Raw genomic sequence first — 22710 nt, forward strand, 5'->3', positions numbered from 1 at the left:
GTGAGTATAACAGAACTCATATGGCAGGCAAAAACCTGAGAAAAAGTCAAGCAGGAAGTGAAAAATCTGAGGTTGTAGTTTTTTCAAGTGATTGCCTTGACTGTATACAGTGACTTAGGGTTCATTTTGCACTTCCTAAAGCTTCCACTAGATGTCAACAGACTTTAGAACGGTGTTTGAAGATTCTATGGTGAATTTGATGGGAATAACAGCACAAGGAAGTAGGTGTCCCATTATAAGGCATGGGCTCAGTCTTGGCAAGGACTTGGGAGCGAGCTGAGTTCATATTCACTCCTAAAGAGAACGGATAGGTCCAGTTGGAATTTTATTCAAGATATATGATAAAAACAACCTAAAGATTGATTCTATACATCGTTTGACATGTTTCTACAAACTGTAGTATAACTTTTTTTACTTTTCGTCTGGACTAAGTAAGCATGCGCGTTGTGGATTTGGATAGTGAACCTAACGCGCGAACAAAATGGACATAAATATTAACTTTATCGAACATTTATTGTGGAGCTGGGGTTCCTGGGAGTGCCTTCTGATGAAGATAATCAAAGGTAAGTGAATATTTATAATGTAATTTCTTAGTTTTATTGACTCCAAGATGGCATGTTTCTAATTGCTTGTTATTGGTGTCTTCTGGGATGTACTCAGATTATTGCAAATTGTGCTTTCGCCGTGAACCTTTTTTGAAATCTGACAAAGCGGATACATTTAGGAGAAGTGTATCTATAATTCTGTGCATAACACTTCTATATTGATCAATGTTTATGTTGTAATATGTGTGCTCATTGTGCTCATTCAGCGGGAGGTTTGGAGGGAAAACATTTCTCAACATTACGCGCCAATGTAAAATGCTGTTTTCGGATATAAATATGAACTTTATCGAGCAAAACATACATGTATTGTGTAACATAATGTCCTAGGAGTGTCATCTGATGAAGATCGTCAAAGGTTAGTGCATAATTTTAGCTGAATTTCTGGTATTTGTGACGCCTGTCCTTGCTAGGAAAATGGCTGTGGTTTTTCTTGTGTTGGAACTGTCCTAACATAATCTAATTTTATGCTTTCGCTGTAAAGCCTTTTTGAAATCGGACAATGTGGTTGGATTAACGAGAGTCTTGTCTTTAAAATGGTGTAAAATAGTTGATTGTTTGAGAAAATGGAATTATGAGGTTTTAGCTGTTTTGAATTTGGCGCTCTGATTTTCCACTGGCTGTTGTCAAAATCAATCCCATTAACGGGATAAGAACGGGAAAGGGTCCCCTAGAGGTTAACAAGCAGCCTTCCCATGAAAAGTGCTCTGTTACAGAACGGCCTATAGATATGGGGGTGATGTCACCCCTCATAAACAAAAATAACCTTCATTTAATATCACAGACAATATCTGAATATTTGAGGTAAGACTTCCTTTGAAAAGGATATATGCATCCCTTTTCATCTCAATATTAAATCATATTAAAATTATGGGTAACAATTAAGTACCTTAGTATGATTATGATTGAAAACAATGGGAAAAAAAAAAAATAGCTTCATAGCAAAGGGCAATTTCTCAAGAATTTTGCTTGGACTGTTCTGAGTGGGGAGGGGAAAACTGAAAACTAGCTGTTATTGGTAGGGTTTTGGAACTCTTTCTTATTGGTCTATTAACCAGGCAGGCGAAAACTCCATCCCACCAAAACAGGCTGAAATTTCAGGCGGTCTTTTCAAACAGCTCTTACACTAAAAGTGCATGATCAGAATTTTCACAATTTCACAGTATTATCCAACAGTGTGGAGATTTTATATATATATATATGAACAGGATTTGTTTTGTTTTTTACTGCACTGGGCCTTTAAGTGCTTGGGTGTACGCACCACTTCCTCATCGGAGAGCTCCCGTCCCTGGATGCTACTGCTGTCTCTCACGGCCTGCTGGTGCCTCTTGCCCTTGGTGTGGCTGTACAGGTGCACCTCCGTGGTGATCTACAAACACACAGGTCAGAGGTTACTGCTGAGGACAATGGAGACAGAGGCAGAGGGGGTCAACAAGGTCCCCACCCCCCATGGGAAGCAACTACAACTATACATTACAACTGGTTTTTAATAAGATCTTACAGAATGGTTCCTCTCCACCTCCACTCACAAACTGAATAAATAGTGAGACCTAATATTTTAGTAGGTGTCAGGAACTTAACTGCAGTCTTCAGATCGTGATCCATATGTTGTGCATGTTAAACACAATATGCCTTTAGTGGAATGAATTGACATGGTAAAGAAGAAAGGAGGAAAGTGTGGCAGCGTAGTTTCTTCAACCAGCATGTGATATGTGTCAGACAGACATGAGAGCATTTGTTAAACTGAAGATGACTTCATGGCTGCATTTCATGATATTCGCCTTTCTGACAGCACAGCAGGACCATACTAAATACTGCAGTATGAAATCGTGGCTGACAGATCCACTCAGGATGATCCATCTCAACAAATGGACCCTATATAACAACATTAATGTGATTGCCCTAGGATGGTCAATCACAAATCAAGCAGAATATTTTATCTTTCATCCCTCTACTCTGTGTCAATGATTACTCCTCACACCAACTGATTAACTAATGTCCCTTCTGTCATTCTTGCTACTCACACACAGAGTGACCATATACAGTGGCATGTTTGGAAAACGACACACTGAATAGTAAGGCTGGCAATTTGCCAGGGACCTCTCAACACGATATTATTACGATACTTCAGTGCCAATATGATATGCGATTCTCAAGATTCTATATGCATGTGATTTGATACTACGATTTGATGTTCCAAACATATTGCTGCTGCAGAGGTTACAAGAGAGCCTTTGAAAAGTAATGTAAACAAAAATGCTGACAACATGTTGGCTCAGTATTTAAAAAGAAGATGAAGAAGGGTAATTCCAAGGGTAACGAAATTATGCTGAGACTCAGATATTTCACTTTAAAATGTATACCGAACAAAAACCATTGATTTTAAAGTTTAACAAAGCATACAACTCTATGCACTTTTAACAATTTCCACTGAAAATGTTACAAAAACACATTTTACAGGAAGAAATGTGCAGATACAAACTTTGGTAACAGAATAAAACGGAGAGATTTTACCATAACTGTTACCAAACTTCGCACAGTTTTTCAGTAAATGTTTATATTTTTTTATTTACTGTGTAAATTGAGTCATTATGCATAGTTGTACGGTTTGTTGAACTTTGAAGGCAATGTTTTTTGTTTGGTATATATTTTAAAGTGAAAAATCGGATTCTCAGTCTAATTTCGTTACCGTAGAATTGCCCAGAACAAGCTATTGGATGAAAAAACACCGGAGTTTTGGCGCAGGTACAGCCGACAAGCACCAGCTAAAGCTATCTAGCTAAATCAATACATGGAGTCAAAGTATCAATATAATATCGTGATACGTAACTGTGTCAATTTTTTCCCCCATCACTACTGAATAGCTGATACAGTACTAACACATTAAACTGTGGGCAAGATTGGATGATACACAGACAGAAGCATTGGAATAAGTGGTGTGAAGATGAAGAATTGACACAAACAGCGTGAGGTGAGGTTGATGTGGCTGTGTTGTTTTCCTCCCACTCATGGCTGGAATAAAGCCTATTACAGATGGCCTGTGTTTAATATCATTAAATAGAGTGCCGGCTGCTGGCCTATAGATGATCTCTGGTGTCAGATGTTAGCCAAGGTCATCTGACATTTTTAACAAGATTCCCCCCTCTACCACCCACACACACACTGTCCTTTATCTGATGCTAGCTGGAGCTCCAAGGTGTCTCAACCTTGTAGCAGAGAGAGCCGGCTGGGTCCGTCACAGACAAATGTGCCTGCCAATGGATTTGTTGCCTGTCACTAGAAAATCATGCCCAGTCATAAATCTCCACCCCAGAGTTCATGTATAATCAATGCAGTTAAATCCTCATTTAAATACATTCTCTCCCAAAATCCTCTGAATCACCTTCTCGTCAGCATTTTTATGCATACAGTCTGCCAAACAACAATGGATGGGACCTCCACAGACGCTCTACTGCCACAAAGCTGCTGCTGCTTTCCCCTTCAGTTTAGGTTAAGTATGTAAGCCAATCAGCCTCACAAATTATTGCAAGGAATTAAGTAAAGGGTGAACTTCTCACTGGAGAGTGGATCAAGTCAATTAGAATGTATATGCTAAAATGGTTCTTTACTCAGTATGTCAGCATCTGTCTAATGCTACCAGACGTCTGGTGACTAGTGGCATGTCTAGTGTCAGAGGGAATATATGACAAGGACAACTGGGCAAAATATAAAAATCAGCATCTACACTAAGAATAATACAAAGACATCTTGTTAAAAAACAGATAATTAAAAACCATTTCAGACTTAGACTATGAGTACACATACCACAACATTGCACAAGGAGCACTGTTTCGTGCGCTCATACGGTGTCAGTTTGGGGGCATAGTCAGTGTTGGCATGTCTGCCACTGCTGAGTTCGGCTGCCTTCTCTTTCCTCTGCTCAATCTGCTCCATGTGCCTGCGACTGCTCTCATCGTGCTGGGAAGGAGAACAACCAAGAAGTCAACTAGAAAATGTAAACTTTAGTCTGGTCTGCAACTAGAAAATGTCAACATTAGTCTGGTCTTTAACGAAGGACAGGAGTGAGGTGCAGCAGCAACACTAACCTTCATCTGGATTTTCTTCTGCAGTTCCTCCATGGCCTCCTGTTGCGCAGCGCTGAGGGCAGCCAGACGCTCCTCTCGGTCTCTGTGGAGAGGACAACATACAGGAGCAGTGAGTAAGTTTACATTCACACTAATAATTCAATATTAAGTGGAGTATGGCAGTAGGCTGAGTATGGAATTAGTCATGTAAACACTTACTCTGCTTATCTTAATCACTGTAACGTCAAAATCTAAGTAAGCATAGGCTGATTTTCAGAGCAATTTTTCAAATTATTAGGACATGTAAACAGCTTAAGTCAGTATTCCAGCTGTGTATTTGATCTGTGCCTGTGCCAGCACGGTAGCGCAAGCCTCCCCTTATGCGCGAGTGAAGTGAGTTCGGGAAAAACTGAACGTATGCATTTTAGAAATAGCGTTCACATACAAACTTTATAAGTCCGAAATCAGAATCAAAGAGTATTTGCAAAAATAACAGTCACTGTGGTAGAACTTTTATTTGATTGGGAATTTTCTGCATTTATCAAAAGTCCCATCAGGTAGCCCGATTTCAGATGTCATGGAAACAGGATTATTAGGGAAATCGTTCTTCTTGCAAAGCATGTAAACGTTTGAAACAAACGATTATATTAATATGACTACCTACAATAATTGTATTATTGTGTGCATGTATCCGTGCTCAGTGAGGAGAGCATCCTCCTTGACATCCGTATCAGACGGGTACTCCCAACTGTAAATCTATTGCACATGAAGCACAATGAGGGCCACATTTGATAGTCCAAAAAATATGTGTGATTCCGACTGTGAGCCAGGTGGTACAGACCTGGCCCTCTCTCGTGCAGCATCCTCCCTGGCCCTCTCCTTCTCCTGCTTCTGCTGCTCGATGCGCGCATCCTGCTCCTTCCTCCTCATCAGCAGCTCCTCCACACGCGCCTGTCTCTCTGCCTCCAGAGCCCGCTTGCGCTCCTGGGGAGACAGACAGGGACCACAGCCAGTCAGTGGGACTGTACACTGGGGTAAGGCAGAGAGGTCTGGGGGGAAAAGGGGGAGCTGCTGTCAATTGTTACCTGTACAGCCTCGTCTCTGGCCTGCTTCTCCTCCTGTCTCCTGCCTCTCTCCTCCTGCAGCTCGTTGAGGCGCTGCTCGTACTCGTTCAGCTTAGCCAGCACATCGTGCCTCTTGTTCTGGGCCTCCAGAGTGTTGATGAATGCTATCTCATTCACCTGTACAGAGTCACGAGGCCACTGGTCAACAAGTCTGAATAACTAAGCTCCAAAAAAAAGTCTGCCTCTACTCTAGTTTGCCATTGCTTTTTAGTAGTCCTGTGTCTTTACTTTAAGAACATTCTCAGTGTCAAAAATGTATTATCACAAGGGACATCTAATTAGGAAAATACTTCAACTCTTGGACATGTAGCTAGGTGTGCAGTGTTCCAGGGGTCAGTCCTGTACCTTGGCCTCCTCCTCCTGAGCCTTCTTCACTATGGCCTGGAGCTGCAGCTCCCGCTTGAACTCTGCATGGAGTAACTTCTCCTCCATCATCCTCCGCCGCTGGTCCAACAACTCCTCCTTCCATTTCCTGACCTCCTTCTCCTGTGAGGGAAAGACAGCTATGGTCAGCTCATTTCACTCATCTACTTTTCTTTAACCAAGGTAGACATTTTTATGGTGTCTTGCTTTCAAAGCATTTGCTGCTACCCGCTCTGGTCTCATGCCCACAGGGATTAATGTGAATATACACCACTTAATGTATTTATGTGGTTAATACTCAGGATTATTCAAGGGCTCACTCATCCCACAACGGCCTGAAGAACAAAAACAAACGTCATGAAAGATTGTGAGTTTGGGCTACGTCTCTCCCAGACACATCTGTGGCCAGCTGGGTTGAGAGAGACGGAGCTGGCCTCTGATATTTAGTGATTCTATCTGGCAGTATGCTGACAGAAGCTCTCCTCGTGGCCAGTCTGGGGCTAGGCTGTGGTGTTTCCTGTTGGCTCTGCACTGCATGGCCACTCACCCTCTCCAGGAGCTTCTGCAGCTTGTGGGTCTTCTCATCCCGCAGTTTGTCTCGGAGCTGCTGGGCCTTCAGCTGTTTCTCCTCATGTTTCTTCTTAGACTCCGCAATGGTTCTGCCAACAAAGACAGAAAAAAACTTCCTCTCTCCCAATTGTCTTACACACAGTAGCAGTGAACGTTGACATGAATCAAGATCTTTTCTCTGACAAACTTCAGCGTGACATGAGGGTGGGTGTGTGTCTCACCTTTTACGAGATGGTGAGGACAGTTTCTCGTGCATGTGGATTCCATGGCCAGGGGGTCTAGAAGGCTCCTCCTCCACGATGTCCCCCCAGGAGGTGCTCTGACGCCAGGGCTCCCTCGCTGCAGAGAGAGGTGAGTCTAGACATTGACCACATCTGTGTCTTTAGCAAGAGCATCAACACATTTCATTATATGTACTGAACAAAAATATATAAAACTCAACATGCAACAGATTTTACTGAGTTAAAGTTCATAAGGAAACCAGTCAATTTAAATTAATTAATTAGGCCCTAATCTATGGATTTCACATGACAGGGATTACAGATATGCACCTGTTGGTCACAGATAAAACATTTAAAAAAAAGTTGAGACGTGGATCAGAAAACCAGTCAGTATCTGGTGTTACCATAATTTGCATCATGCAGCTCGACACATCTCCTGAGGATAGAGTTGATCAGGCTGCTAATTGTGACCTGTGAAATGTTGTCCCACTCATCTTCAATGGCTGTGCGAAGTTGCTGTCGTAAACGTCGATCCAGAGCATTCCAAATATGCTCAATGGGTGACATGCCTCAGGATCTTGTCACGGTATCTCTGGCAATTTAAATTGCCATCGATGAAATGCAATCGTGTTTGTTGTCTGTAGCTTATGCCTGCCCATACCATACTTAAGGGACGCATGTGGCAGCTCGCTTATGATTGATGAAGATTTTCATAGGGCAAATGGACGATCCCTTAATATCACCGCGAGTGATATTAAAATAGGCTGACGGCCTCAGGTTGCCCCCCCAAGGCCTGGTCTTCCAGGAAGTCAAAATATACAGTGTCAAGGAGACTCGGATTCAGAGATATACATTTATTTATTTTTGAAATACCGGAAAATGCTGTACTGGAAAACTCCACCAGATGGCACACTGACATTTCATAACCAAATGGACATGGATTTTTCTCGTAAATGAAACAGACTTCAAAGACGAAACTCGAGCACAGGGATGGGCAAATGTACTTTTAGCCCAGAAACATGTCATCGAGGCCACAATGCTCTGAGTTAATGCACATTTTGTGGGATTGAAGGTCGAAAACGGTAATACAGCACTAATTTGACCACTTCACGTCAAAGTACATCAAACTACGGTGTAAGGAAAAATAGAACCAACCATTTATCTATCGTAGTTGACGAGAAATCGTACAACGTCCATTTCATGATGCTTAAACAAATGTTTTTTTTCTCCAAAAAGTTATAGATCCAGTTGAGGCGTGTTAAGGCGTGTTTCGGAGCTCTACATGATTTTCTGTACTCACACACACAACCAATATGGAGTGACACAGTGTGGGGCTTAGACAGACAGAGCCTGCAATACTTACCGGTGTTCGAACCATCAAAGAACCGTCAGACCTAGAACTCTGTAACTTATAAACCTGTTCTAGAGCTTAAGTCGGTAGTGCACTGTGAGTTATGTGGCTCTAGAATGTTCTCAGGTCGAGAAACAGCCTCGTCCATTTGCAATATCTTCAATTCATTTTTAACGTCGCGAAAATGACAACATTTAGAAAAGTCCCAGAATCACAAGACTAGGTGCATTGAAACCGCCTCAGCCCATAGAGACGGATGTACTTGTCCTCTTGCTCAGTTGTGCACCGTGGCCTCCCACTCCTCTTTCTATTCTGGTTAGAGACCGTTTGCGCTGTTCTGTGAAGGGAGTAGTACACAGCGTTGTACGAGATCTTCAGTTTCTTGGCAATTTCTCACATGGAAGACTTCATTTCTCAGAGCAAGAATAGACTGACGAGTTTCAAAAGGTCTTTGTTTCTGACCATTTTGAGCCTGTAATCAAACCCACAAATGCTGATGCTCCAGATACTCAACCAGTCTAAAGAAGGCCAGTTTTATTGCTTCTTTAATCAGAACAAGTTTTCAGCTGTGCTAACATAATTGCAAAAGGGTTTTCTAATGATCAATTAGCCTTTTAAAATGATAAACTTGGATTAGCAAACAACGTGCCATTGGAACACAGGAGTGATGGTTGCTGATAATGGTCCTCTGTACGCCTATGTAGATATTCCATTAAAAAACAGCCGTTTCCAGCTACAATAGTCATTTACAACATTAACAATGTCTACACTATTTCTGATCAATATGATGTTATTTTAATGGACCAAGAAATGTGCTTTTCTTTCAAAAACAAGCATATTTCTAAGTGACCGCAAACGTTTGAACAGTAGTGTAATACATTGCCAGTCTTAACATGTTATACTGCAGTTATACAGCATATAGTTGACAGTGTCCATTGCCAATGTATATCCATAAGGACTTCCCATTACGAAATGAACATGCTGAATCAACACCAATGAGAAATTCTAACTTCCTATGATCAGAACTTGACAAATAGACCTTCCAAGGTTGATTCAGGGCTTAACATAGTGATATATTTCATTTGGTCAGTATATAGGCCATCTCAACATTATATATGCTATTTGCACATGGTTCACTGACTTTTTGGTTCGGAAGCCTACTTCCTATGATCATATATGGCAAATAGACATATCATCCTGATTTAATACTTTCAATACTTATGCCATTTGGACACTTCCTATGCCATTTGGACATGGTTCACTGACTTTTGGGTTCGGAAGCAGACTTCCTATGATCATATATGGCAAATTTGACAAAACATAGGCCTTATGGACGAACTCGCATAAAATAAGACAAATCTAGGTACATACGGTTCTTACATATGTATAATTGACAAAAGAAATGAAGAAAAATAAACGGTCCAAAACGCACTTTTTACAAGGTTAATTTTTTTAGTTTTTATTCAGATTTTAAAGATTTCACCCTAGAGACCTGACTTTCTGACCATTTCCCATATAGAATCCTTCGGTGGAGCGCGCTCGCCCCCTTTGGGATTTTTGGTTTATTACACCTGGCATTTGCTATGTTCCACTTGCAATATGTTTTTGACCAACTGCCACCCAATTGAGTGGTATTTGCGATTGTGTATATGTTTCGCCCAATGCCAATAAGTAGCCATTCATTTTTGTCCATTTCATGGGGGTCTTCCCTTACATAACTCCATGTACTGCCAAATTCTCAAAAACGATGGAGGCGGCTTATGGCAGAGAAATTAAGATTACATTTTCTGGAAACAGCTCTGGTGGACATTTCTTCAGTCAGCATGGCAATTGCGCGCTCCCTCAAAACTTGAGACATCTGTGGCATTGTGTTGTGACAAAATTGCACATTTTAGAGTGGCCTTTTATAGTCCCCAGCACAAGATGCACCTGTGTAATGATCATGCTGTTTAATCAGCTTCCTGACATACTACACCTGTCAGGTGGATAGATAATCTTGGCAAAGAAGAAATGTTCACAGAGATGTAAACAAATGTGTGCACCAAATTTGAGAAAAATAAGCTTTTTGTACTTATGGAACATTTCTGGGATCTTTTATTTCAGCTCATGAAACATGGGACTAACACTTTACATGTTGCCTTTATATTTTTGTACAGTGTAGATCAATTACAACTAAACAGAAAAGAGATTTACCGTCATAATCGGCTAACATGTCACTCCAGTCCATGTTGAGTCCAACTCCACTGCCAATGCTGGCCTAGAAGAGAGAGAATCAGTTAATGATCGGTGACAATCATTAGGATATTGCAAGGTGAGCAAAACTCAAAACCTGGGGAAAGAGATCCTACCACTTCACATTTTTAACCACCAAACTACTTTCATATGACCAAAGAAAAGTGTGAGTGTGTGAGGTATGTGTCTTACAGAGAAGTCACTCTCGTTGTCAGTCTCTAGGTCATTGTTCTCAGCCTGGATCTCTCTGGTCAGCTGTTCCTCTTCAGCGATGGCACTGGCAATAGCCTCCTCGTTGGCCTTCTCCAGGCGGTCAGCCAGCTCCTCCTTCTTAGCGAGGACCTCTGCCATGGACTGGGGCTGGACACACAGCACACACACAGACTCACATACAGCTCCTTCCTCAGGTCATTCAGGTTTGACTAAGCCCACTGGCAGTCAGGGTCTATCTCGACATCTCTAAAATGCAGGAATATTGTCTATTGCTTTTACCAAGATGTTGAAATAAGTTATTATATAGTGGTGGGCTTGGTGTGATCAACTTAAAACGTTTCCTGAGTTTTATTTTGAAGAACGTGTCTTCATTTCATACAGCTCTAAGAGTACCATTTTTAAATGTTGGTATTATAACAATGTCAAAACTGAAAAGAAGATCAAACCAAAAAGTTAACTGCATCACACGACCAATCACAAGATCACAGGTGAGGAAGCATTCAGGAGTCATGCAGAACAAGTTCACTGTGAGGATGACGAGATGGTGGAAGGAGGCACAACTAAGGGACCATTTCACTGACATGGTTCAAAACAATGAAACACAGGTCGGAATAAATACTTACTAGATTAGTCTAAATAGCCTGATGGAGACCAAAATGTCTCAATGTCTATTAGTCTTTACACTTCCAACATGAACTTGACAAACAGTCTTTCCTTAGTCCGAAATTACTATCAGGGAGGATAGACAGCTGGCTGCACTCCAGTCCAGAGAGACCAGAGCTCCAGTCTAACTTAACAAGGGGAATGAGGGGGAGGTTTCTCTCACCAACGAAGCTGTTTGTCTCTAACTAGGGTCCTGCAGAGGAGTCTAAACAGCACTGGGCTTATCTGAGCCACCCAGAGAGGTGTCTGGCCTGGTCCAGAACTAAGACCAGATCTGCCTGCGTTTGATCTGAGCTAAAATAACTTTCCCTGTAGATCATTCAAAAGACATCTCTAGGTAGAGAGAAAAACCTCCATAAGAGGTTAAAGTGCTGTGGAAGTATCTATGACAGACAGTAGCCCTGCTAGTGAAGGAGGGTATTTCTGATTAACTGCAGAGAGACTACATAGGCAGTAACAGACCTGACACAGGACGGCTGCTGATCCATAATGCACAGTGGAGACTAGCTACAGAAAACAAACTAATACCTGACAGTCATTGTACAGTCGTGGCCAACATTTTTGAGAATGACACAAATATAAATTTTCACAAAGTCTGCTGCCTCAGTTTGTATGATGGCAATTTGCATATACTCTAGAATGTTATGAAGAGTGATCAGATAAATTGCAATTAATTGCAAAGTCCTTCTTTGCCATGCAAATTAACTGAATCCCCCAAAAACATTTCCACTGCATTTCAGCCCTGCAACAAAAGGACCAGCTGACATCATGTCAGTGATTCTCTAACACAGGTGTGAGTGTAGACGAGGACAAGGCTGGAGATCACTCTGTCATGCTGATTGAGTTCGAATAACAGACTGGAAACTTCAAAAAGAGGGTGGTGCTTGGAATCATTGTTCTTCCTCTGTCAACCATGGTATGGCAAAGAGGGACTTTGCAATTAATTGCGATTCATCTGCAAGGAAACACGTGCCACCATCATTGCTTTGCACAAAAAGGGCTTCACAGGATATTGCTGCCAGTAAGATTGCACCTAAATCAACCATTTACCGGATCATCAAGAACTTCAAGGAGAGCGGTTCAATTGTTGTGAAGAAGGCTTCAGGGCGCCAAAGAAAGCCCAGCAAGCGCCAGGAACGTCTCCTAAAGTTGATTCAGCTGCGGGATCGGGGCACCACCAGTACAGAGCTTGCTCAGGAATGGCAGCAGGCAGGTGTGAGTGCATGTGCACGCACAGTGAGGCGAAGACTTTTGGAGGATGGCCTGGTGTCAAGAAGGGCAGCAAAGAAGCCACTTCTCTCAGGGAAAAACATCAGGGACAGACTGATATTCGGCAAAAGGTACAGGGATTGGACTGCTGAGGACTGGGGTAAAGTCATTTTCTCTGATGAATCCCCTTTCCGATTGTTTGGGGCATCCGGAAAAAAGCGTGTCCGGAGAAGACAAGGTGAGCGCTACCATCAGTCCTGTGTCATGCCAACAGTAAAGCATCCTGAGACCATTCATGTGTGGGGTTGCTTCTCAGCCAAGTGGCTCAGGGAACAAAACATCGATATTTTGGGTCCACGGCCAGGAAACTCCCCAGGCCTTAATCCCATTGAGAACTTGTGGTCAATCCCCAAGAGGCGGGGGGACAAACAAAACCCCACAAATTCTGACAAACTCCAAGCATTGATTATGCAAGAAGGGGCTTCCATCAGTCAGAATGTGGCCCAGAAGTTAATTGACAGCATGTCAGGGCGGATTGCAGAGGTCTTGAAAAAGAAGGGTCAACACTGCAAATATTGACTCTTTGCATCAACTTAATGTAATTGTCAATAAAAGCCTTTGACACTTATGAAATGCTTGTAATTATACTTCAGTATTCCATAGTAACATCTGACAAAAATATCTAAAGACACTGAAGCAGCAAACTTTGTGGAAATTAATATTTGTGTCATTCTCAAAACGTTTGGCCACGTTTGTATACATGCCATGACCCCTGGCCCTTTGGGCTGAACCTGTCCCTGAACTGGACACCCTGTCACAGGTTCTCTCACCATTTCAGCTCAAATCACAGTCAAGTTTTGATTATTGCCCACTTCATCAACACAGCATAACAACTGGGCTGGCTACTTCCAGCAACGAACACGACAGACACTGCTTTCAGAGCTCCCACAACCGGACCCATATGGTCATCCTCTCACAGCCAACCATCAACACCCCCAAGTAAACCGTCCTGCCTGGCACAGGGCTGTTCTGAGGGGGCTGTGCAGCATGTCATCTCACATTGTGGCTGAAGGTTCTGTAGATTGACTTTGTTTAGGCGGTGAAGGCCCCTGGGGATCCCTGACCCCCCCCCGCACTGAGCCCTCCCCTCCCTCTGCTCCTCCATCGCTCAGCACTCACAGTGGAAAGCTCTGTGGGGTCCAGCACACTCTCCAGTTTCACCGCTGCCATGGAAGTCTCAGCCTGTCCTGGAGCAGATGTTGCCATGCCCTGTGACGCACCCCCGGCAGCCCCCTTGTTCCCCAGAGCACTGGGCCCATCCATCTGGGCCGTGTCTAGGGACGGAGGGAGGGCTAAGGAAGGGACTGGAGCTGGTAGGAATATGGTTGCGGAGGGGGTAGGGTCTTCGGCTTGTGTAAGAGAAGGGGTTGGGGCTGGTATGGGCGGAGGCGTGTCCTCACAGGGTATGTCGACACACTGCCCCGAGTCTTGCACACTGTCTGCTGGGGGCTGCACCGACACAATCACACACATACAATATTAAAGACATGCATATTCCAAGCATTTCATGAGCAGTGACAAATCAAAACGATTAACACACACATCATGCAGGGAGGTTGGCACTAACATGCCCTAAACACCCAAACCTCATCAGATCATCAAATAAACTATACTGAACAAAAATAAACGCAAAATGTAAAATGTTTCATGACTGTTTCACATTAGTGAAACATTTCATGAATGTTTCACTAAAATAAAAATTGATTGGCTGATTGGCTGGCTGGGCCTGGCTCCCAAGTGGGTGGGCCCACATCCTTCCAAGCTCACCCATGGCTGCGCCCCTGCCCAGGCGTGTGAAATCCACAGATTAGGGCCTAATTAATTTATTTCAATTGACTGATGCCCTTATATGAACTATAACTCAGTAAAAATAGTTGAAACTGTTTCATGTTGCGTTTATATTTTTTTTAGTATAAATGTGGAAACACATGAATTCTGTCTAAATCAAGCAATGCCTAGAATACACCCCTACCCAGTGTGTTGAGGCATTGAGAGAGAATTTATTTAATGACAGTGAAAATGGCATCTTTCTGCCTCTGAAATTTCAGTGTACGATCAATTGTGTTAAAACTGATATGCCCCGTCTGGACAGGCTGTCTATGAGTACTGTGGAGCTCAAAACAAAAACAATGTGGCTGATAAAACGGTTTTGAGTTACTCTGCACCACATCTCCCGTCTTCCTGAATAATTTATATTTGGGGACTCCTGGGAGGGTGAGCGACGTCAGGGCTCAGTACCTCCATGTTACCCTTCTCCAAGTCTCCTGCCGTCTCCTCAAGTGGGACAGGCTCCTCAGGGATTGGCTGTTCACAGTGACCCTTGTCTTTATCCAGGGGGCAGGACCTGTCAAGGAGCTGCTGGTTCTCCTTGTTACTGTCGTCTTTAGGGCTGATGTGGGCCAGGACCGGGCTGACCTTGGCTACGATGATGGCAGAGCGAGGTCTAGCAGGACGTCCACGCTGGACTGTCTCCCAGCCCTCAGAGTCCTTCTTACCTGGACACAGAAGGACACACACGAATAAGAAGAGAACAAAACAAATGTCGATGCCCCATAGGCGTTAATCAGAAGGGGGGACACACCCTGACAACAAAAGGACATCAGAGGTGTACTAAATGTAGTTCATTCTATAGATGTGGAGGAAAGAGCTCTGCTTACCTGGTTTCTCTACAGGACAGGTGTTGGGCTGGCTGGGGACAGGGAGAGACTGGGAGGACTTGACCCGCTCAGCCCAGCTGGGGCCCGTGTGGGACAGACGAGCTACCGCCAATGTCGGAGGAGGACCACTGGAGAGATAAACACATAAATCAGAACCAGAAGAGAACAATCCCAACATACACAAAAGCATTTCAACCAGAGAGATTATCACTGTACAAAAATAGTACAAATGGCTGTGAGGACCACTAAAAGAGATGACCCTAAGGTGAGCAGCTCCATCTGCCTCTTCCAGGCGGGGCTTTTCATCACAACACTCCCAGGGCCTACAGGGCTTTCTCAGGCAACAGACCTCCTTCATGATCAATACCCATTTCCTGCAGCATTCGATTACAGGGAACTGCACATATTGAACTGATGCTTCAGCAGTCTTTAACCACACTTTTATCTACACCTCCCACTGTTTCTGTGGCGAGGGCCAGTGAGACTCAACAAATTACATTAAACAAATGCCTCGCCATCAGCAATCAATCCCCTTATCAGATCACAGAGTAGCCTCTACCAACCTAGACCAGTCGGCACATCATATCTTACATTGATCCGTTAGAGGTTTTGGCATTTGTGTTCCCTTTACGCTAACTGTAAACATCTAATGATGGCTGACCATTTTACACATAATGTCAGCCAGGCTGCAGCTGAAAGATGCTGAGGTGCAACAGATTGTACTGCTTCCCAGAATGCGCTGATGGGGAGTAAAACAACAATGGATTTTGATGACTGCTGTGTGTTCATAATGACTGTCAGTCATTACATAAACATGATGGTAAGCACTTTGAGCTCAGATCAGAAACAGTGGAGATTAGGGCTGTCAACTGAACCAGAAATGAGATGGAAAAATCTTACCCAAAGTTGAGGGCACGGCGAGCACTAGGAGAAGGGACCATTCTGTCTGATGAGGGGCTAGGCAACACATGACGACCTGGGGACATTTTACGCACTTCCCAAGCCAAAGACGTGGGTCTGGAATCAGAGGGGACAAAGAAATGAATATGTTTTTCATAAACTTGTAATATACTGTAGTACCATAGTTCAGGGTGAGATTTGTGTCTCACTTTAGCTAAAAATAATTCAATTAATGGAACACAGAAACAAAGGTTGACTGATTGATTAACAGTCTATGTTAAAATGTACAAATTGGGAGGCAACATAAAGCTTGGATTTTTATATCTTAGTCAATTAACAGGTGTTGTGGTCATTGTGTTAAAGAGAAGCCATTGATCCAGTGTGTCTGACTCAATGGCATGGAGCAGAGATGTCACTTAGAGGTTCCCTCGGGGAGCGATGGGGGTGAGAGAGTGAGAGCAAGTGACAGCGAGACAGAGAGCGAAAGCAGTGCGAGTACCCAGCCAAATAGAAACAGCCAGGCGCCCCGGGGCAAAGGATTTTTTGGCCGAAGGAGCTCTATTTTGGTACATTCTAATGTCTTGTTTTGGATATTGTCTAGTTCTATATGATCAGGACTATTTTCTAAGTTGGAAAACATTAAACCTTTAACCTGTCTTAGATACAGTTTTATTGCAAGATAGGAATGGCCACAATGATGTTTGTTTTTCAAACTGTGTTTTATTAAAACAGAAATATTTAGTAAATAGCCCACATTATCTTGAAAAATGTATTAAAGTTAGTTATTCCAGGTTTCAGTTTTTATTCAGTTTATTCGCTGTCAAAATCACCTATAATAGAAAAACAAACATTTGATGTTGTAAGTCCACAACGAGATGTTCTAAATCCACAAATGCTTAAACCACATCTGGAGACTACTTTTGAGGTCTGGGAAAAATCAACGAATTTTGGATTTGTGTGTGTAGTTATCCTTTAATTCAAGTGTGCACCTAGCGGTGTTTTTGTAGCGCACATGATGGTAGAGTTTGCAAAACAAATACCCACTTGATTGATTAAAATAATTCTGATATTCTGCCAGGTAAGCATAGGCTACTTTGTAGTTAAGATTTAACTGAGAAGGTTTTGGGAAAGACTTTCCATCTACCAGAAGACTGTTTTCATTAGCATCATCGCTAACGGCTACACAAGTGGTAGACACGCGCAACGCGCGCACACACACAGGGACAGTCTCGTTGCCTTTTCAGAAAGTTACAGCAAATACTTATCACTGATGCATTCTGCTCATGTCTTATGATAAACTTGGGAAAATTAAAACATTTTCAATACATTTAGTTGGTTCCTTACTAAAGTCAATAAAAACATGTATATTGTTAATTCCGTTGTAATGCCTGGATTCCGTTTGGGCCCGAATTATCACACAGTATTTGGACCAGAATGAGGCTCTCCACTACCTATTGTTCCTGCAGTGATGATTCACCATCTTCATCGAATGTTTTCATAATTTATCTAAAGATAATCGCCAAGAAACCTACCAGTAAGCTATGCAAATCAGGGAGCCAAATAAATGTCTCTTTCACAGATTCGATAGGCAACACTGACAAGACGAGTCGCTCACTTTAGCGTCACTGTCTTTTTATTTCTTTTTTGAGTCACTGTCTGGCAAGTCCCGTCATCCTAGGAAAGGAAACCTGGGAAATGATTTGGTTTACTTGTCCGGATGCGATACCATGGACATAGTGTAACCACGTTGCATGATTGATGAATGGCAAAGGGATATGGGAGATCGACTTTATCCAGTCAGTTCGACAGCTTTTATAAACTAGTCAACACTTGCTGTTTAGTTGTCAAAGCAGTCAATAGCCTACTATGCTCCAAGACTCCGAGGCTAGCTATGTGAAACACGTGAATATGCCAGAGATATTAGGCTAAATCGTGGATTTTGACTCATCGTTACCGCTTACATGACCTGGGACATACAAATTCACCAGCATCATGCTCTATCCCGTGTATAAAAATTCGACTGCAACCAACCCCAGCACACAAAAATTATACAGGGAGGCGGGATAGACAGCAGACTGCGTTTCTCTGTCGTCACTCGCTTTGTGACTGACAGGTGTCTATCCTATCAATAGATCGCTAGAAGATGCATATCGGTCATTCCAGCAAGAGAGGGCTCGACTGACTAGTGAATTGAAACTTTTAAATATAGAGTAGCCTAGTTAATATGAAGTGGAAAATGAATCTGTAATCGGTTGATTAGCCGACAGCCTAGGGTTGGGCGATATGGCCTAAAAATCATATCTACATTTTGTTCAATTTATGTGCGATTCACGATATACATTTCGATTTTGTGTATGTTCTCTCTAAATAAGCATTGTACAATTAAAAGTAAAATACACAGCATTTCAAACAGCCAGCAATAATCTAATGAATTCAGGGCTTGTGAAGTTATACCTAGGCTAAATATAAGCCTTCCACAACCATAAGACCCACTAATAGTGTATTTATTTTAACTTGCTTTTTTGTTGTTGTAATAGTCATGATCTGGCTTTCAAGTCTGTCTATGAAAATGCCCTTTTTTGTTACACACTTAAGTAACTAGAACCATGCATAATGCACATTCACTATGCATAATGCACATTCACTAATAAATGACTAACTTCTTGTAGCAGGCATTAGGCTCTAGAAAATAACACAGGTCTCATCAACAATCTCAAGTCCACATGCTCGTGCTTAGCCAGCTAATCTTTATATTTCAAGTTTAGCCAACTTGGATCTATTTGCTAGCTAACGAGGTTGAACAGTTGAATTGTTACGAACACACCCTTCTGTCTGTCTCCAACTGTTTGAAAAGCATGTTAGCCTGTCCAATTTGGTCAGATGTTGAAATCAAGTGGCCTAACTTATTTATCAGAATGAGAACGAGTTGCCAATTCCTTATATAAAATGGTGTTATGCTTTATTGCACATTTATAAACAGACTTGACAGCTAGTATAACAGTCTGGCTAAAATGCTGCTAGCGGTACGTGGTACCCCAATGCCGCGTACGACAACCTGAGCGTTCATTTTCCAGAATCAATGTTCATTGATACTCTCGTTTTAGTAGTGTCTGCTCTGTGTGCAATTTGAGTAGTTGAGACATAAAAAAGGTATGGTTAGAAAAGTTAACTTCTCTATTACAGTAAACTAATTTCTCAATGTGTTTTGGTGTCCATGTGATCTCTCAACTTTGTTGGCGTGAGAGACAGGGTAGGGGCACGTGTGTGTGTGTGTGTGTGTGTGTGTGTGTGTGTGTGTGTGTGTGTGTGTGTGTGTGTATGTATATATATACACACACACATCTGTGTGAGAGAGAAAGAGAGAGACAAGACATCGATCGATCACCTGTTCTGGGCATCTGTTTTCTCTAACTTCTCCTGCAGCTGGATCCAGTCGATGAGAGCTTTAAAGTCCCGCACATAGTTGTCCAACATCATCAGCACCTCCTAAATAAAGACAAACACCTTTCAGACAGACGAAGGCATCTCAGTGTATCCATCATCAATCACACAAACATCCAAAGGCGTCATGCCCATAGGGGGCGCGGGGGTACTTGCCCACTCAGATTTGTCCAATATTTTTTTCTCTTCTGTAACACTACTAGCCACTTGTCAATTTTATGAAGTATGCTTTAGCTAGCCCAGACAGGTTCCCAATCTCCCAACCTCATAACTAGCCTAGCTACCAAGAAGCCATTTCAGGCTGTTAATCAGGTTAGAGTAGCTAGATTAACCATGTTAGCTGGCATGGTTCGTAGGTTTTAGAAAAGCAAGGAATAACTAAATGTACTGAATAAAACTCACATTCCTTTAAATCTTTACCCAGATTTTAGCAGAGATGCAAAGAAGCATATTTAATTTCTTTAAAAAAAGAACCACCAGCCAGGAGGGTAAAGACAGCTCAAGAGGTATGCTTAGATATGCATAAAAATATACATTTAAAAAATGTTATATATATTATTTTTTACATAGAATTAACAATACGATTATAGCTCTAGATAGCAGGAAAAAGCGGTTTCATGTGTTTGAAAAATTCAACAACTTACGGATGGGGGCCGAGCCCCCCTCCGGACCACCCCCCAGCCATCCTTACATACCTTGTGTCCCTTAAGATTTTTTAGATGCTTGACGCCCCTGCAATCATCCACATATAATATCAGTACAATGAGAAACTACTTTGTCTTAGAGATTATGATTTGAAATTCAGTTCAGACTGTTCAGTGTGGTCTTGTAATAGGTTAACTTTGGAAACAGCCATAGTGAGGGAGAAGTGGCACAGATCTCTGCACCCTGTGTATTGTCTCTATTTGTGGAGAATCTCAGAGGCTCTATCCAGCTCCAAATCTCACAGCACTCTGGGGCTCCAGGTAACCCAAACGCCCCCTGCACCTCTATAACACAGAGGAGTGGGAATCTGGGCCAGGCCCAGTCACAGTCAGTGGAGCACATCTCACCCACACAAACAGGTAAGAGGCCCTTCTATTCAGCCCATGACAAGAGAAGACAAAAACATCTCTGTAAAAATACTTCTCCCTGCACCACTGATCCACCACAAGAGGTGGGGCTGAAATTACCAATGACATTACCAGAGGGGCCAAGACAAATTTAATTGGCTTGTAATCATTTCTTGCTACTGGCACAGGTAGAGTCCGGTGACGCAACCTATTGTCCATCCGATACCCAATCTCACTCTACCCACTGTTCATTTCCCATCCTCTGTGAAGGTGGCTATCGAAATACACAATCTTAGAACTCAGTCAAACTGGTAGGCTACATAAGGAGTCATATTTCTTTAATTATTATAGGTCATCTGACATTGTCAAATAAAACAATAAATCACAATGTATGTGCACTAGCCTACTTGTTAGAGATGAGGTTCATGTTTGTTTATCACAGAGAGGACATAGTGAGTTGTGAAGGCTAGAGCCAGTCCTCTCCGACACCCAGCACTCTAGTCAAACCGACAGAGAGGGGACATACTGGCTTGTGAAGACTATAGCCCATCTGTCCCCTCCTCAGCAGTCAGCCCAGGCAGAGCTCTAGTGATTGATGGGGAGTATGGGAGGGAGTGGTAATTGAGAGTAAAGCTTCACAGTGCTTTTAGTTAATAGAGAAGTCAGCCCAGTGAAAGATGTGTCCAGCAGCAGGCCTGCTGATTAGAGCTAGTTAACAGCCCCAGCCAGGCCCTCTGCTGCTGGTTTCATTTGATAATGAAGGCTGCAACAGCTGAGGACAGAGGGAGGCACTGCCTGGTGTGACACTGCGTGAAGGGCACTGAAAACCATGTTCACGACACAAACCAACACACTTGCCGACAAATACTACTCACCTAAATAGAAGTACTTAAGATTTCCTGAGAACGGCATAAAGGTTTAAACCTGCTAGAGGTCATATGAAGCCTGATGAACAGTAAAAACATGGTCATTTCAGTAACAATGAAATGCTAAAAACATTTAGTAGAGTGAAAGTCCATCCAATTTCACTTTTAGTTTCTGACAATATATTCTGTGCCAAATCATGTTTGTTTTTTCCTTGAAGCTTCCTCAATGTCATCATTTGATGCAGTAGAGCCCTTCTACTGTAGCTCTCCTTCCCTGCATGGTAGCGTAGTATGATGTGGCATAAATCAGGGCCCAGACGGAACAAATGGTTTATAAGAAATAACTAATTAGACCTGGGGGCTGTGGGTTAAAGAGATGTGGGCGTTATTAATATACAAGCATAAATCAGATTGCTGCATGGGCTGGCTCCCCTGGCTGGGGCTGGAGGGTCCCACCCAGGAGGAGCCAGTGTTGATGAAGGAAGGGCTGAACTATATCTGTTGGTCTGTTAGTCTCATTCAAACAACAGAAGCATACAATCAAACTCTCCCCACAGTTCTAAATGTCTAAACTATCTATAGGCCTGAGAACAAAGTGATGTCACATCACCAGGCCAGCGCTATGTGCCTGTGGGTGGCAGAGCGCAGTGGGCCTGTTTGTGTTTGTGCGAGAGCACAAAGTGCAGATTTACACCACTCCAGGGGATTGTGGCCGGGTGGTATCAGAGCACTCTGCTTCCCCTCCAGCTAATTCAATCATTTATTAGAGAGTCAGTCAGTCCATTAGGGCCAGGCTGAGGCTGGCTGGGTGGGAGTCGTGGGACTGACGGGGATATGAGCCTAGCCCATTAGACTTCACTGGGGTGAGAACACAACACAGCAGCCAGACTACATCTCACACAGCCCCACTGGAGACCACAGGCAGGGGCAGTGTGTTCCAGCACTGACCACACGCGGTCACCACAACCATGCTCAGCATAATGTAGCATGGCAGACTCATCAATACAGCAGAGCAAAGCCAGATCAACATGGCAGGACAGTCCTGAAGCAGTATTACACTACTGGCCCTGCCTAGTAAACAAGGGCATTAGTGTGCTGCTGGAGTGACACTCAACAACAAAC

The 22710-nt window shown here is 42.9% G+C and overlaps 1 protein-coding gene across 6 annotated transcripts in view; it reads right to left on the minus strand.

Moving 5' to 3' along the window:
• LOC106561156 (S phase cyclin A-associated protein in the endoplasmic reticulum) overlaps positions 1-22710 on the minus strand; it is a 140549-nt gene that overhangs the window by 73939 nt on the left and 43900 nt on the right. For 3 of the 6 annotated variants that reach the window (XM_045688216.1, XM_045688218.1, XM_045688221.1), the window contains exons 5-19: positions 19615-19715; positions 16230-16346; positions 15330-15457; positions 14911-15167; positions 13792-14121; positions 10720-10887; positions 10489-10552; positions 6945-7080; positions 6701-6812; positions 6136-6276; positions 5752-5907; positions 5508-5650; positions 4688-4769; positions 4407-4559; positions 1864-1971 (exon numbers count right to left, since the gene is read on the minus strand). In XM_045688216.1, coding sequence (XP_045544172.1) covers positions 1864-1971; positions 4407-4559; positions 4688-4769; positions 5508-5650; positions 5752-5907; positions 6136-6276; positions 6701-6812; positions 6945-7080; positions 10489-10552; positions 10720-10887; positions 13792-14121; positions 14911-15167; positions 15330-15457; positions 16230-16346; positions 19615-19715 — 2196 coding nt within the window. The remainder of the gene's footprint in view (positions 1-1863; positions 1972-4406; positions 4560-4687; positions 4770-5507; positions 5651-5751; positions 5908-6135; positions 6277-6700; positions 6813-6944; positions 7081-10488; positions 10553-10719; positions 10888-13791; positions 14122-14910; positions 15168-15329; positions 15458-16229; positions 16347-19614; positions 19716-22710) is intronic. The other 3 variants (XM_045688217.1, XM_045688220.1, XM_045688219.1) reach the window with 3 other exon arrangements.

Source organism: Salmo salar, chromosome ssa10 (genome assembly GCF_905237065.1).
Source record: "Salmo salar chromosome ssa10, Ssal_v3.1, whole genome shotgun sequence".
Taxonomy (NCBI): domain Eukaryota; kingdom Metazoa; phylum Chordata; class Actinopteri; order Salmoniformes; family Salmonidae; genus Salmo; species Salmo salar.